The following is a 13,998-nucleotide window of genomic DNA, read 5'->3' as shown; positions in this document are numbered from 1 at the left end:
TCAATGAGATATTAAGAGAAATGACACTGTTTGGTATGTTACAAAATATAATATTGTAATTCAAGTTGCATTTGTCTATTTTATGCATCTTTATTTGATATGACTATAAACAAAATACGGAATAAATGTCCAACTTGCTAAAACACCAAAATTGTGTGGTGGTTGAATAATTTTGATCACAACTGTAGGTGCAAACAAGAGTATGACCAACTTCTACTTCAACTCAAATCCATCTGAGCAAAAAACAGGTAGCACTATTTCACAACGCCGTGTCCCTCCCCAGGAGTTAGAAATTGAGTCTTAAGTGACTTCTCTTTCTGTTTATTTGCTAGACCGCCAGCCTGCACTAAACACACTTCTGTAGAGGAAAAAAAGGTAGGGAGCCAAATGTTATCCAAGACAAACGCAAATATGTGTCACTAAGTTGTACAAAAAGGAGCACAAGAACATTTCTTCTCATGGCTGATTTCGCTTGTAAGTGCTAGCACAGCATGGAAGACTTACTTGAAAATATGAGGGCACGCTGTCAACAATATAAAAAGGCTTACATTAAAACATGCACACCGTTCTGTCTACTGCCAAGAAAAAGTGCCTGTCCAGCTCACAAGAGACAGGGCTTGCAAAAGTGTGATATGTGAGAAGTATTAGAATTTAGTACAGGCTGGTGACTAACTTTTAAGTTTATCCACTGATAAACAATCCTGAGGGGGGCTGGCTTGCCAGTAAAGAACATTTGTATCTGCAAGTATCGACAGCATACGTAACCAACTGGCACCTCCCATCGGAACCAAGCAAACGTTTAAAGAACACTAATCAGTTCAGAGTCTTTTCCCACTGAAGGGAAAGGCCAAACACTAGCTCCATCAACTACTGAGCTTCCTGGAAACGGGATACATTACCATTTCGTTGCTCAACATGGATCCTGGAGATGGCTGCTGCCCCTCAAATCCCATTCCACTCAATGAGAAGTTCTGGGTGACGGTGGTAAAGGACATATCTGAAAAGGACAACAAACCAGTCAAAAACAAAAGTGCAGGAAAAAAAACGAAACAGATCCTCTCTCAGAGGTGGGGGAAATAATCGATTTTTAGATGCATCACATTTCGGACATGACAAATTATAAAATCCAATAATGAACGTCAATAATATATTAATTTATTGTAAATAAAGTAATGCAGACAGTTATAAAATTTGGCTGACTGCAGCGAGACACCTCAACGACAGATCCGACCAGCTCCTTTACTATTGGGGATTTATGGTCCACTTTGCAACAAATTTTCATCAATACATGTGGGAATTAATTTAACCGTTTCTTATTCCAAATGAATAGTTTTATTTTTATTGCAAGTGATAAACGCTTATTTAGTGAAACAAAAAGAAATGTAAAACTGCATCAATATACATGAATTAAAGATGCAATAATAATCAAATTTGGGGTTGTGGAGGAGACCCGGCCCCAAGTGGAGGAGTTCAAGTACCTTGGAGTCAGCTCAGCTCAATTCCTATATTACTTCAAAGAAATCTGGTTTCGTTTAATATAATTCTACCCACACATTTAATAAAGTCAAATACAAATAAGACAGAATTTCTAGGCGCAGTCAGGGTGTTGAGGGGATCTGGTTTGGTGGCTGCAGGATTAGGTCTCTGCTTTTTGCAGATGATGTGGTCCTGATAGCTTCTTCTGGCCAGGATCATCAGCTCTCATTGGATCGGTTCGCAGCCGAGTGTGAGGCGACTGGGATGGGAATCAGCACCTCCAAGTCAAGAGTCCAAGGTTCTCGCCCGGGAAAGGGTGGAGTGCCATCTCTGGTTGGGGAGGAGATCTTGCCCCAAGTGGAGGAGTTCAAGTATCTTTTTCACGAGTGAGGGAAGAGTGGATCGTGAGATCGACAGTCGGATCGGTGTGACGTCTTCAGTAAAGGACGCAGTATCGATCCGATGTGGTGAAGAAGTAGCTGAGCCAGAAGGCAAAGCTCTCAATTTACCGTTTGATCTACGTTCCCATCCTTACCTATGGCCATGAGCTTTGGGTTATGACCGAAAGGACAAGATCACGGGTACAAGCAGCCAAAAATTAGTTTCCTCCGCCGGGTGGTGGGGCTCTACCCTAGAGATAGGGTGAGAAGCCCTGCCATCCAGGAGCTCAAAATAAAAAGCTGCAATTACTCCACATCGAAAGGAGCCAGATGAGGTGGGTCAAGCATCTTGTCAGGGTGCCACCTGAACGCATCCCTAGGGAGGTGTTTAGGGCACGTCCGACCGGTAGGAGGCCACGGGGAAGACCCAGCACATGTTGGAAAAACTGTCTCCCGGCTGGCCTGGGAATGCCTCGGGATCCCCCGTGAGGAGCTGGACAAAGTGGCGGGGGGAGGGAAGTATGGGCTTCCCTGCTTAGACTGCTGCCCCCGTGACCCAACCTCGAATAAGCGAAAGAAGATGGATGGATGGATAATAATCGATTTTTAATTGAAACGTGAGGAGCCAGATGAGGTGGTTCAGGCATCTGGTCAGATTCCCACTTCTCTCCTCTCTACTTGCCTTCAGTTTAATTCTTAAGTTATATTTAATGAACATTTAATCCAAATCCACTTTATTCATATATAGGACTATTAACTAATACTGTTTCCAAAGGGCTGCACGTCATGAACCAAAAGGTTGTTCTGACAAGAGGGCAGAGCAATTCATAGTTTTTGGTCCATCACAAAAAAAAGACCCGGTCTTCCCTCGTCTAAAATCTTAGTTTAGTACAGCAAGTTGGCACTGGCCTCAGAAGCCAATGCAGGTAGTAAAGAACTGTTTGTTTAAAAGACCAAAAAATTACCAATATAAGGGAAAAACAAGTTGCTATTGAAGCCTAGTCTTGTCTATATATATATTTATAACACCAAGGATTTGCAAAGTTTGCTAGTAAATATAAAATTGTACAAATCTCATGGAGATTTCAGAGCCATTTTGAGAGATAATAAGCAAGCCAGTCTTGTGATCTTTGACGTCCCCATGGGGACTACCACTCCGCTCCCTTCACCAGCAACAAGGCTATCATGCAGATTTTGTGAGAGCCAACAATTACTTTTGGAAAAATTTTGATCCAGAATCTTATGTTATTGCGCTATACAAGGAGGAATAACACAATTTAAACGCGGTGTGCTAAACAGATCCAGCTTTAGTTAAACATTAAGCATTATTTAGCAGTATTGCTTTATTGCTTAAGTGCTGAACAAGAAATACAAACTACGAACATGATAAAAGGATCACTTACTGCACTCACTTGGATGACGACTGATAGGATGTTCTTTCCCGTTTGGATGAAGAATTAATCAATTCACCCAAAGGTTTGAAAAAATAACTAAAAGTTGCAGCACACGCTCGTCTTTGTTCTCTCTCCCCATTTACGGCTGTAAGTTTAATGTCACATATGAAGCACTTCTCAATTTATGGCCAATACCTCCTATTACCCAGATGAGAGGCATGATTTATAGTCTAGAATAACTTTCACCAGCTGATATAGTTAAAGTGCAGAGGCGCTCCTTTTGTGACACCATCTGATACCAAATCTACGGTAATTGCCAGACACGATCGTAAGCGAACTATTCAAATTGGTCGTCTGAAATTGTATCATTTTGTGGATGTTAAGACGGTATTTTCACAAATTTGCGGATTGGAAACACAATTGGATATGGTTTAACGGATACAATGGAACACAATTCAGAATATTTAAAGTCAACTTGTTTTACCACTCTACTGGTACTTTAAAGACCATTGTCTAAAATGACGCCAAGGGTGGGGGCTGTGAGATGAAAGAGTTCTTGAAAAGGGTCAAGTCTAGTAAAGGATCGATCCAGCAACATTAGTTTCCTTCCCATTAAGCTTTAACAAATTCTGAGCCAACCAGGCCTGGAAATATTTTCGTTTATTGGATAGTGGCAGGTGTACTTGACACGTATCTGCATAAAAATGACACGCGATCCCATGCTTTTAAAATCTTGCACCGAGTGGGATAATATTATGGGCAAACAGGATGGGCCCAAGAATTGATCGCTGACGGTCTACACAGTCAAGGGGGACAGTGGACGACGTGAAGTCTTCCCAGTCTTAAGGAGGCATCTACCTGACAGGTATGAGCTGAACCACTTCAGGGAAGTCCCCCTGACATCCACACAGTCAAAATAATTACGTGTTCAACTGTGTCAAAAGAAGCCAGTCATTAAAACATTTAAAAGTGTAGACTATGTTCTAAGGAAGGCTTTTTAGCCTTACTGGAAAGAACCAAAAATGCCACTGGTGTCGGGGGGGGAAAAAAGGCAGTATGAGTGCAAGTACACACTTCTCTAAAATGGGAAGTTTGAAGTTAGAGGGTAATTTAAAAAAAAAATAGAAGGGTTATTTAGGAAGTCTTTTTAAGCAAGCGTTTCATTCATTGTTGAACATTGACAAACCAAAGAAATGAACTTGCCTCCCATGCCCATTGCACTAGAAGAAGTCATTCTCATCTCTCTCTCCCTCTGAAAATAAATACATTTAAAAAGTATGTCACAACTTGATCAGCGTTGTATTTGTCACTATGTTTACAAGTCAAACTTACGTCCATGAAGTTGTTCATCATATAGTTCTCCTCACGCTGACGCCGCAACTGTTCTTCCACCTCTCGTTTACGTAGCATCTCCTCCTCCCTCCTGCGACGCTCTTCCTCTTGTCTACTCACAACAGACATCTTTAACAAAGAGCAAACTAAAAAGGTATGCGCCGTTAAAGTCCAGTGGACTTCAATACCTTAACTGCATCTCCTTCCTCTTCTGCATCTCCTGACTGTGCATCTCTTCCATGCGCCGAAGTTCCTCTTGTCGCCTGAGCAGATCTGCAGATATAAATTAGATTTTATACATGTCCTCTATGGTTGCTTGGGTCAAGGACAACTGCAAAGATCTGATGTGACGGCAGGATCACCGGTCCTTCCTACCTTGGCGGAGCATGTTGGCCTGGTGCTCATGGTAGGCATCCTCCATCTCACTCTCGAGCTTCTCACGAGCCTCGCGCATGTTTTTCTCCACTTGCTGCCTCTGTTGCTTCTCCATCTCGTCAAGGGACTTCCAACGCTTAGAGTACTCGAACTCAAAGGTGCCTGGCCGGGCAAAGCGAGGAGGTTCTTCGCGCTCTCTGTTACGATAAAAGAAAAAGGTAAAATAAGCCACAAATATTACTTTGTTGAATCCAATTAAGTCAACATGTTTTTAACATAAATAGGTTAAATTGGTGTCTGAGAGATAAAAAGATAAATAGAGATGCATGGAGTACCGTATTTTTCGGATTATAAATCGCTCCGGCCAAAAATGCATAATAAAGAAGGAAAACATTTATGTCGCACTGGAGTATAAGTCGCATTTTTGGGAGAAGTTTATTTGATAAAATCCAACACCAAAAATAGACATTTAAAAGGCAATTTGAAATAAATAAGGAATAGTGAACAACATGCCCTACCCTAACCCTAACCCAACTAACCCTAACATAAGTGTAAGTTATGACGCATAAATAACCAACAGAGAAGGTGCCCTGTATGTCAACGTAACATAATATGGTAATAGTCATTCAAATACCTATAACATATAGAACATGCTATATGTTTACCAAACAATCTGTCACTCCTAATTGCTAAATCCCATGAAATATTCTTCCTCGATGTCGCTTCTAAACAACTCGGCCAACTCCAAAGGTACGCGCCGCTTCCTCTTGTCGTTTTCTGCTGCATATTTCACTACGTCCAGCTTGAAATCTGCAGTACATGATTTCCTTTTCGGTGCCATTTTTGTTCAGCCCTTCTCAGTTTTATAAATTACCGCCAACGTTAAAATTATTTATTTTAATAGCTACGGCAGTATCATATTGCAGTTAGCATCCCATGACCCACAATGCACTTCTGCCATGACCCGCCCCCGCCGAATTCTTATTGGTTTACGTGTGTGTGACGATTGCTGAAATTTTCGTTGTCTCTTCCGCGAATGAGATGAAAAAACGTTTTGAGTGATTAACCATAATTTATGATGACTTAACTCCTAACAAAGTGACCACCGTATTTTTTGGAGTATATGTCGCTCCGGAATATAATTCGCACCTGCCGAAAATGCATACTAAAGAAGGAAAAATACATGTATAAGTCGCATTTTGGGGGGAAATTTATTTGATAAAACCCAACACCAAGAAAAGAAATTTGAAAGGCGATTTAAAATAAATAAAGAATAGTGAACAACAGGCTGAATAACTATGTTATACAACGCATAAATAACCAACTGAGAAGGTGCCTAGTATGTTAACGTAACATATTATGTAAGTCATTCAAATAACTAACATATAGAACATGCTATAAGTTTACCAAACAATCTGTCACTCCTAATCGATAAATCCCGTGATATCTTATACGTCTAGTCTCTTACGTGAATGAGCTAAATAATATTATTTGATATTTTACGGTAATGTATTAATAATTTCACACATAAGTGGCTCCTGAGTATAAGTCAAACCCCCGGCCAAACTATGGAATAAACTGCGACTTATAGTCCGAAAAATACGGTAATCATGAATTAATCACAATTTATTATGACTTGAACAAAGCAACTAATCGTGAATTAACTATGGACAAAATGCAATTAACCGCAATTAAATAATCTAATCGCTTAACAGCCTGAGTTATGAAATAACAAATGTAATTCGGACAAAACATTTTAGGTTGATTCATGTGGGTCTGCTTACGCTTGATATCTGAGGTTCTTCTGTGCCAGTTTCTCAGGAAGTCCATCTTCATCATCGTACTGCTCAAGGGGCTCCACAACTATGGGTCGTGGTGACCTGAAAAGATGGAAGCAAAAACTTTAAGTCTAACATGATTAAATTTAAAACAGTGTTTGAAAAAGAAGTACTGAAGAAGTACGAAGAGGAAAGAGAGTGATGCCCTCAGCACAATGGTAACATAGTAACAATGGTACTATCGTATTGTTACTGTACAAGAGTTTTTCATGTTTTTGTTTATATAGTATTGTTCTTGTATTATATTGTTTATGTTAAATGTGGAATGAGTGAAAGGTGTTGGGATATTATAAGCATCTGCTTCATCCAACCCCTTTTCAAGCCTTGCATGATTATCTCTGCCAAAATGGAAAAAATGGGGGAAAAAAAAAGTGTTTTGTTGTACTGTGCAAAAAAATCAATAAAGTCTCCCAAGGTCCCCCTGAGTACCAAAGCATCCGCAAAGAGTCAACTTACGTGGTGAGCAGAAAGACGCCCTCGTTGCATCGATCCAGGGCCTTTCTGGCCGCAGGCTTGGAAGCAAACTCCACAATACCCTTGCCGGTGGAGCGTCCGCGGTCGTCAACAATGACAATGGCCCTTTCCACCAACCCAAACTGTGAGAAAGCCTCCTCCAGAAGCTCGTTGGACACATAGGGTGACAGATTCTTGATGGAAAGAGCCGCAGAGTGTGTGGCAAACCGTACGCGGAGGGTTCTGCCCTTCATTGGCGTGTCATCAAGCTCCACTTTTGCTATCTCGGCCAAGGCACGAGACTCCTTCAAATGAAGCACACATTTAATAAGAGGAATGGTCAACCTAAACAAGCCTGTGTTGGTGATGTTCGCGTTCAAACTTCAACCTACCAGTCGAATGAAAGCAAAGCCTTTGGCCTTGTTAATGAAGACCTCACTTGGCTCGCCATATTTGGCGAAAAGCTTCCTGAAATTCTCCTCTGTGATGTCATTGGGAAGATTGCCGACGAACAGACGGCATCGCTGTGTGTATGTTTTCTCGCCAGGCTTTAGCAACATGGACAATGGCGCCTTGAAATCCTGTGAAATATTGAAATGTATTTAAAAAAAAAAAAGTTTATTTATAAATTTCAACAATTACGAACAGTACAAAACAGCGCCAGGGGGTTGTAAATTCAAAATAACAAAAATAAAATACAAAATACAAAATATATATATATATATGTATATATATATATATATATATATAATAAACAAAGTGAAAAGCCATAGGCTCATTCAGATTCATTAAATAACTTAAATTTGGAACACAGTATCATCGTTTTCACAAAGAGAGCGTTTTAATGTAAAGTTCAAAATCTTTTTTAAAGGCACAAAGATAGGTCGGGTATTGAGAAACTTACATTTATGAATTTAAAACTTAGCCAATAGAATAATGAGGTTGCAAAGGTAGAATTCCTTTTCAAATTTTTGTTCACACAGTGTAAAACCAAAAATCACATCTTTAAAGCAAAGCACAAATTAGTCATGAATATTGTCCACGATGAAGCGAAGCGACAGATGCCCTGCCATGGTGATCGAGTGTTTTCACAAGTCCAAAACAAGTGGTTAACAGTCTCTGGATGTATGTTACAAAAGGTGCAGGTAAAATCAATGTCCTTCTTGTATCTAACCATATCAGTGTTTACAGCAGGGGTCACCAACGCGGCACCCGCGGGCACCAGGTAGCACGTAAGGACCAGATCAGTCGCCTGCTGGCCTGTTCTAAAAATAGCTCAAATAGCAGCACTTACCAGTGAGCTGCCTCTATTTTTTTAAATTTTATTTATTTACTAGCAAGCTGGTCTCGCTTTGCTCGACATTTTTAATTTTAAGAGAGACAAAACGCAAATAGAATCTGAAAATGTTAAAGACTTGGGTCTTCACTTGTTTAAATAAATTAATTTACTTTCAGAAAGACAATTTTAGAGAAAAAAATATAACCTTAAAAAATTATTTTAGGATTTTTAAACACATATACCTTTTTACCTTTTAAATTCCTTCTTCTTTCCTGAAAATTTAAATCAATGTTCAAGTCTTTTGAATTTCTTTTAAAATGTTTGTTCTGGAAAATCTAGAAGAAATAATGATTGTCTTTGTTAGAAATATAGCTTGGTCCAATTTGTTATATATTCTAACAAAAGGCAGATTGTTTTTTAACCTATTTAAAACATGTCATAAAATTTTTGAAATGAATCTTAAGCAGGAAAAATTACTAATGATGTTCCATAAATTCTTTTTTTAATTTTTTCAAAAAGATTCGAATTAGGTATTTTTTCTATTCATTTTTTTCGGTTGAATTTTAAAGAGTCGTAATTGAAGATAAACTATGTTTCAAAATTTAATTTTCATTTTTTTCGTGTTTTCTCCTCATGTAAACCGTTCAAGTGCTTTTTTCCATCATTTATTCTCTACAAAAAACCTTCCGTAAAAGGAAAAAAAATGTACGACGGAATGACAGACAGAAACACCCATTTTTTTTTAATATATATATAGATTTATTAAAGGTAAATTGAGCAAATTGGCTATTTCTGGCAATTTATTTAAGTGTGTATCAAACTGGTAGCCCTTCGCATTAATCAGTACCCAAGAAGTAGCTCTAGGTTTTGTTGTAAGAATTTCACCAATTATACGTCATTTCCATTGTGCGCAAGCAATTTGCATATCGCAAGACGATATTTAAGATGAGATTTTGTGGATGGTTTAGTCAGTAACCCTATATTATTATGCTTTATAAATAGTAAACCAAGTTGTGGTAGTAGTTTAGTCAGTAGTTTAGTCGTGGATGTACACTTTATCTTGGTTAGGGTTGGACTGATTTGAGGGCTATACTCAGTTATATTGTCCCGACTACAAATGAATAGATTTACATAAGTATTTAATAAATTATTTTGACACCAAAAACATGTATTTGCGCCCATTGATTTGCAAAATGTGCACCACACATTATTCAAATATATTGCTGGAAGCAATTTGCAAAAAGATTGCGCATTATAAAAATTGCTCACATTGGTGTTGTGCCTACAACAGTTTCAAAAAGGTTGATGACCCCTGCTTTACAGGGTAATGACGATGAATGATTTTGAAAGATATCTCTTTGACTTTGTTGGTAAGTAAATACCTGTTAGGAAGGGACCCAACAGATGTCGTTTACAACCTTCTTCCAGAGGGCAATTACATAGGAAACAGACATACAATCATTTTGGAATAAGCAGCGGATTTTTCTGATCGAAGCAAAGTTTCCCCACAGGAGTGTCAAGTGGATCATTCACCATTTTTACAGCATAAAAAGGTGGTGTGTAAGCCCTGTACAACATAACACCTGTTGGAATGGCATCAAATACGATGGCAAATTGTTTGGGAGTCACAGGCAGTGCCGGCCCAAGCCTCCCTCCATGGGGCCCTAAGCAAAATTTGATTTTGGGGCCCTTCATTTCTGCCAATAATATTGATTGTTGATCATTCACACCTACTATAAACTCAATGCGGCTCTGGCAGTGTTGTTTACATTACCCTATTGTCAGCCTGGCATGTCTTTACAAATGACATGCATGTCATTTATAAAGATATGGGGGTGGCCCCGTTAAGAACATAAATAATACCAATGAATGAACGAATGATGTCCAGAGTGCCACATATGGTTCCTAATTTTAAAATGTAGAAAACATTCAGCTACAAGAGTGGCCTGGGGTTGAACAGTCCAAGTGATAAAGCTTTGTATTTACAGTAAAAGTGTCATCTTGTCTCATCACATCAGTCTTGTACATATTAGTCTCTAATTGCTAGTTTATATTTTTAGTTAGTTAATTGTTCATATTTAATGTTTACTTTGTACAAAGAGAGCGCAATCTACTGAAGTTAAGTTCCATGTATGTTAAACATAACTGTACAATAAAGCTGATTCTGATTCACTTTAATATTTTTGGTAACAAAAACCTGAAACAGCAATTTGCAAAAATAATTCGTATTGCAAGAAAACCAATAAAGTGCAACAATAAAATCACTTAAATATATATAAATAGGAACAAATGAAATTGTACAAAAAACAACATAATTAAATTAAATATCAAGCAAATACTTAAATAATATTAATTTACAGAGTTACCAGAAACAAGGTAACATAACGGTTTATAAACAAATATAAAGTTACTACATATTAAAACTATGTAAATGTACATAACGATGTGTAAAAAATTTTGGGGGGGAAAAAATCTAAATAAACTACCTTCATTCACACATTTGACCATCACATCACAGTTTTGTTCCTCTGTTCTTCACCACCCACACCACTCCACCCAGTCCTTTAAACCTGTGCTTCCTGGCTTTTCTGGAAGCAAAGTCATTTCTGACATCACTGTAAGAAATCTGATGGCCGAATTTGTTATTAATACTAATCACTGCCAGTCCACTCAGTCTTTCTTGAGCCATGGAAGATCTCAAGTAGTTTTATATTAATTTGAGCTTGGAAAAGCTCCGCGCTGCAGATGCAAAAAATTAAAAAAAAGAATTTTTTGTTCATTGCTTTTGGAGGCCCCCTGGTGGCCGCGGGACCCTGGTCATAGGTATCTTAAAATGGTTGAGAAATTCTTGGTAATTAAAAAGTTGACCTTCCTTATTGAAAAGCTGACTCACTAATATAATGTTATTGTTGAACCAATTGATGGGGATCGCCGGCGATGTATTGTTCGTGAAGTAATCAAAAAAACATGACGTAACTGGGGTGGGGGATTGTATTTTCACCGTCGCCATCTTTACTTCTCGAGGACACACGCTAGTGTCGTCGAACTCGATACAGCGCGACCACGGAGCTAAACATACAACTGTCGCTATTCCTCCACTTCATAAGGGTGGAGTTAAACTAATCAATACATTTTGTGAAAGTAAAATGAACAACAACGGTCAAAACACCAAGAGATTACATAGGTTTATGACGAAGGCCTTTAGACAAAATGGCGGACGGATGAAATCGCAAACACTGGGTGCGTTTGATTCATCCCCCACCTTCGCGTTGTTGTCAAGACAAAAGGGAGGTACGTCTTTTTGCTGAACGAGCGCTTTGTCGCACCGCCCCTGCGGGATGCTTAGCTAATCAAGTTAAACACCCATGCAGCAGAGATCAAAACACCATCGTCGACATTTTATAGGTTTCAACTAAAAAAAAATATGCATATTGAAATCAAAACTAACCTTTGTTTGACTGTCATCCGAACTTTTGCCCGCTGCATCCTCTTCTGGGTCTTGACTGCTATGAGGCCCGGTTCTCTGGTCATGTTGCGGGCCTCCCCTCTGGTTTTGCTGCTGACCCATCCTCTGGTCCTGTTGAGGGCCCCTCCTCTGGTTTTGATGCTGACCCATTCTCTGGTCCTGGTATTGGCCTCCCCTCTGGTTTTGTTGCTGACCCATCCTCTGGTCCTGGTATGGGCCCCCCCTCTGGTATTGTTGCTGACCCATCCTCTGGTCCTGGTATGGGCCTCCCCTCTGGTTTTGTTGCTGACCCATTCTCTGGTCCTGTTGTGGGCCCCCCCTCTGGTTTTGTTGCTGACCCATCCTCTGGTCCTGTTGTGGGCCTCCCCTCTGGTTTTGCTGTTGATCCATTCTCTGGTCCTGTTGTGGGCCTCCCCTCTGGTTTTGCTGCGGACCCATCCTCTGGTCCTGTTGTGGGCCTCCCCTCTGGTTTTGCTGTTGATCCATTCTCTGGTCCTGTTGTGGGCCTCCCCTCAGGTTTTGCTGTTGATCCATTCTCTGGTTCTGTTGCTGGCCCGTCCTCTGGTTCATCTGGTTTTGTTGCTGTCCCGGGGTCAGGTTCGGTTGAATTTGTTGCTGGACCGGGGTCAGGTTCGGTTGAATTTGTTGCTGGCCCGGTGTCAGGTTCGGTTGAATTTGTTGCTGGCCCGGTGTCAGGTTCGGTTGAATTTGTTGCTGGCCAGGTGTCAGGTTCGGTTGAATTTGTTGCTGGCCCGGGGTCAGGTTCGGTTGAACTTGTTGCTGGCCCAGGGTCTGGTTCGGTTGAATTTGTTGCTGACTTGGGGTCTGCTTCGGTTGACTTTGTGGCTGACTTGGGGTCTGCTTCGGTTGACCTTGTTGCTGGCCCGTGGTCTGCTTCGGTTGACCTTGTTGCTGTCCAGGGGTCTGCTTCGGTTGACCTTGTTGCTGCTTCGGTTGACCTGGTTGACCAGGGGATTGCTTCGGTTGACCTGGTTGACCAGAGGATTGCTTCGGTTGACCTGGTTGACCAGAGGATTGCTTCGGTTGACTTTGTTGCTGACCAGGGGATTGCTTCGGTTGACTTTGTTGCTGACCCGGGGTTTGCTTCAGTTGACTTTGTTGTTGACCAGGGGATTGCTTCGGTTGACTTTGTTGCTGACCCGGGGATTGCTTCAGTTGACTTGGTTGCTGACCCGGGGATTGTTTCAGTTGACTTGGTTGCTGACCCGGGGATTGCTTCGGTAGACTTTGTTGCTGGCCCGAGGATTGCTTCGGTGGAATTTGTTGCTGGCCTGGGGTCTGCTTCTGTTGCTGCTGGCCTTGGTTCTGCTTCTGTTGCTGCTGATTCTGCTGTTGGCCGGTCCTCTGGGCCTGCTGGTTTTGTTGCGGGGCTCCCTTCTGGTCCTGCTGCGGATCTGACTTAGGACTGGTCAGCCCAAATTGATTTTGCTGCTGTCTGTTAGCATTTGCATTAGGCGACTTAAGATGCTGGTTCAGCTGGGGCGATGCTACTTCCTTGCGCTGATTGTTGGGCTCGATGGCCGGGATTACCGGCGAAGAAGCCGGCTCCTGCTTGATGGGTGTCTGCTGCTTCTCCATCGGTCCTTGCATGGTGAGAGCAGGCCCGGGGCTCGGCGGTGGGATGATGGCTGGCTTCTGTTGAGTCGCCTGCTGTCCATTGTTGGACGACCTATTGAAGTTACTATTCTGTCCTCTTTGGTGGTGGTTTTGGAAAGGGTGGTTCCTCATTTGGGGGTTAAAACCACCGCGCATCGGACCACCGACTCCACCACCTCTGCGAGGCTGGAATTGATTCATTCCCATGCCGTTGCGATTATTATAATATCGAGACATCGCTATTTACTACCGACTACGTATATAGAGTAGCACTAAACGCCGTAAAGCTCACAAACACGACGCTCGCTCTGGGTTAGAACGTGTCAAAGATGGCTGCCGACGGTTGCGCTGCAAAAGACTTCTTTCTTCTTCGTCTTCTGCTACAAAG

The 13,998-nt window shown here is 41.0% G+C and overlaps 1 protein-coding gene across 3 annotated transcripts in view; it reads right to left on the bottom strand.

The window, feature by feature from the left end:
* Positions 1 to 13,998, bottom strand: part of LOC133550999 (splicing factor, proline- and glutamine-rich-like) — a 38,839-nt gene extending 24,841 nt beyond the window's left edge. For 2 of the 3 annotated variants that reach the window (XM_061897219.1, XM_061897220.1), the window contains exons 1-9: positions 11,976 to 13,997; positions 7,641 to 7,829; positions 7,252 to 7,553; positions 6,742 to 6,837; positions 4,958 to 5,154; positions 4,771 to 4,855; positions 4,583 to 4,694; positions 4,454 to 4,502; positions 900 to 997 (exon numbers count right to left, since the gene is read on the bottom strand). In XM_061897219.1, coding sequence (XP_061753203.1) covers positions 900 to 997; positions 4,454 to 4,502; positions 4,583 to 4,694; positions 4,771 to 4,855; positions 4,958 to 5,154; positions 6,742 to 6,837; positions 7,252 to 7,553; positions 7,641 to 7,829; positions 11,976 to 13,847 — 3,000 coding nt within the window. In that variant the 5' untranslated portion in view covers positions 13,848 to 13,997. Of the gene's footprint in view, positions 1 to 899; positions 998 to 4,453; positions 4,503 to 4,582; positions 4,695 to 4,770; positions 4,856 to 4,957; positions 5,155 to 6,741; positions 6,838 to 7,251; positions 7,554 to 7,640; positions 7,830 to 11,975 lie in introns of all 3 variants that reach the window. The other variant, XM_061897221.1, reaches the window with a different exon arrangement.

The sequence above is a fragment of the Nerophis ophidion genome, linkage group LG04 (assembly GCF_033978795.1).
Source record: "Nerophis ophidion isolate RoL-2023_Sa linkage group LG04, RoL_Noph_v1.0, whole genome shotgun sequence".
NCBI classification, from domain to species: Eukaryota; Metazoa; Chordata; class Actinopteri; order Syngnathiformes; family Syngnathidae; genus Nerophis; species Nerophis ophidion.
This window is presented reverse-complemented; position numbering and strand designations above follow the sequence as displayed.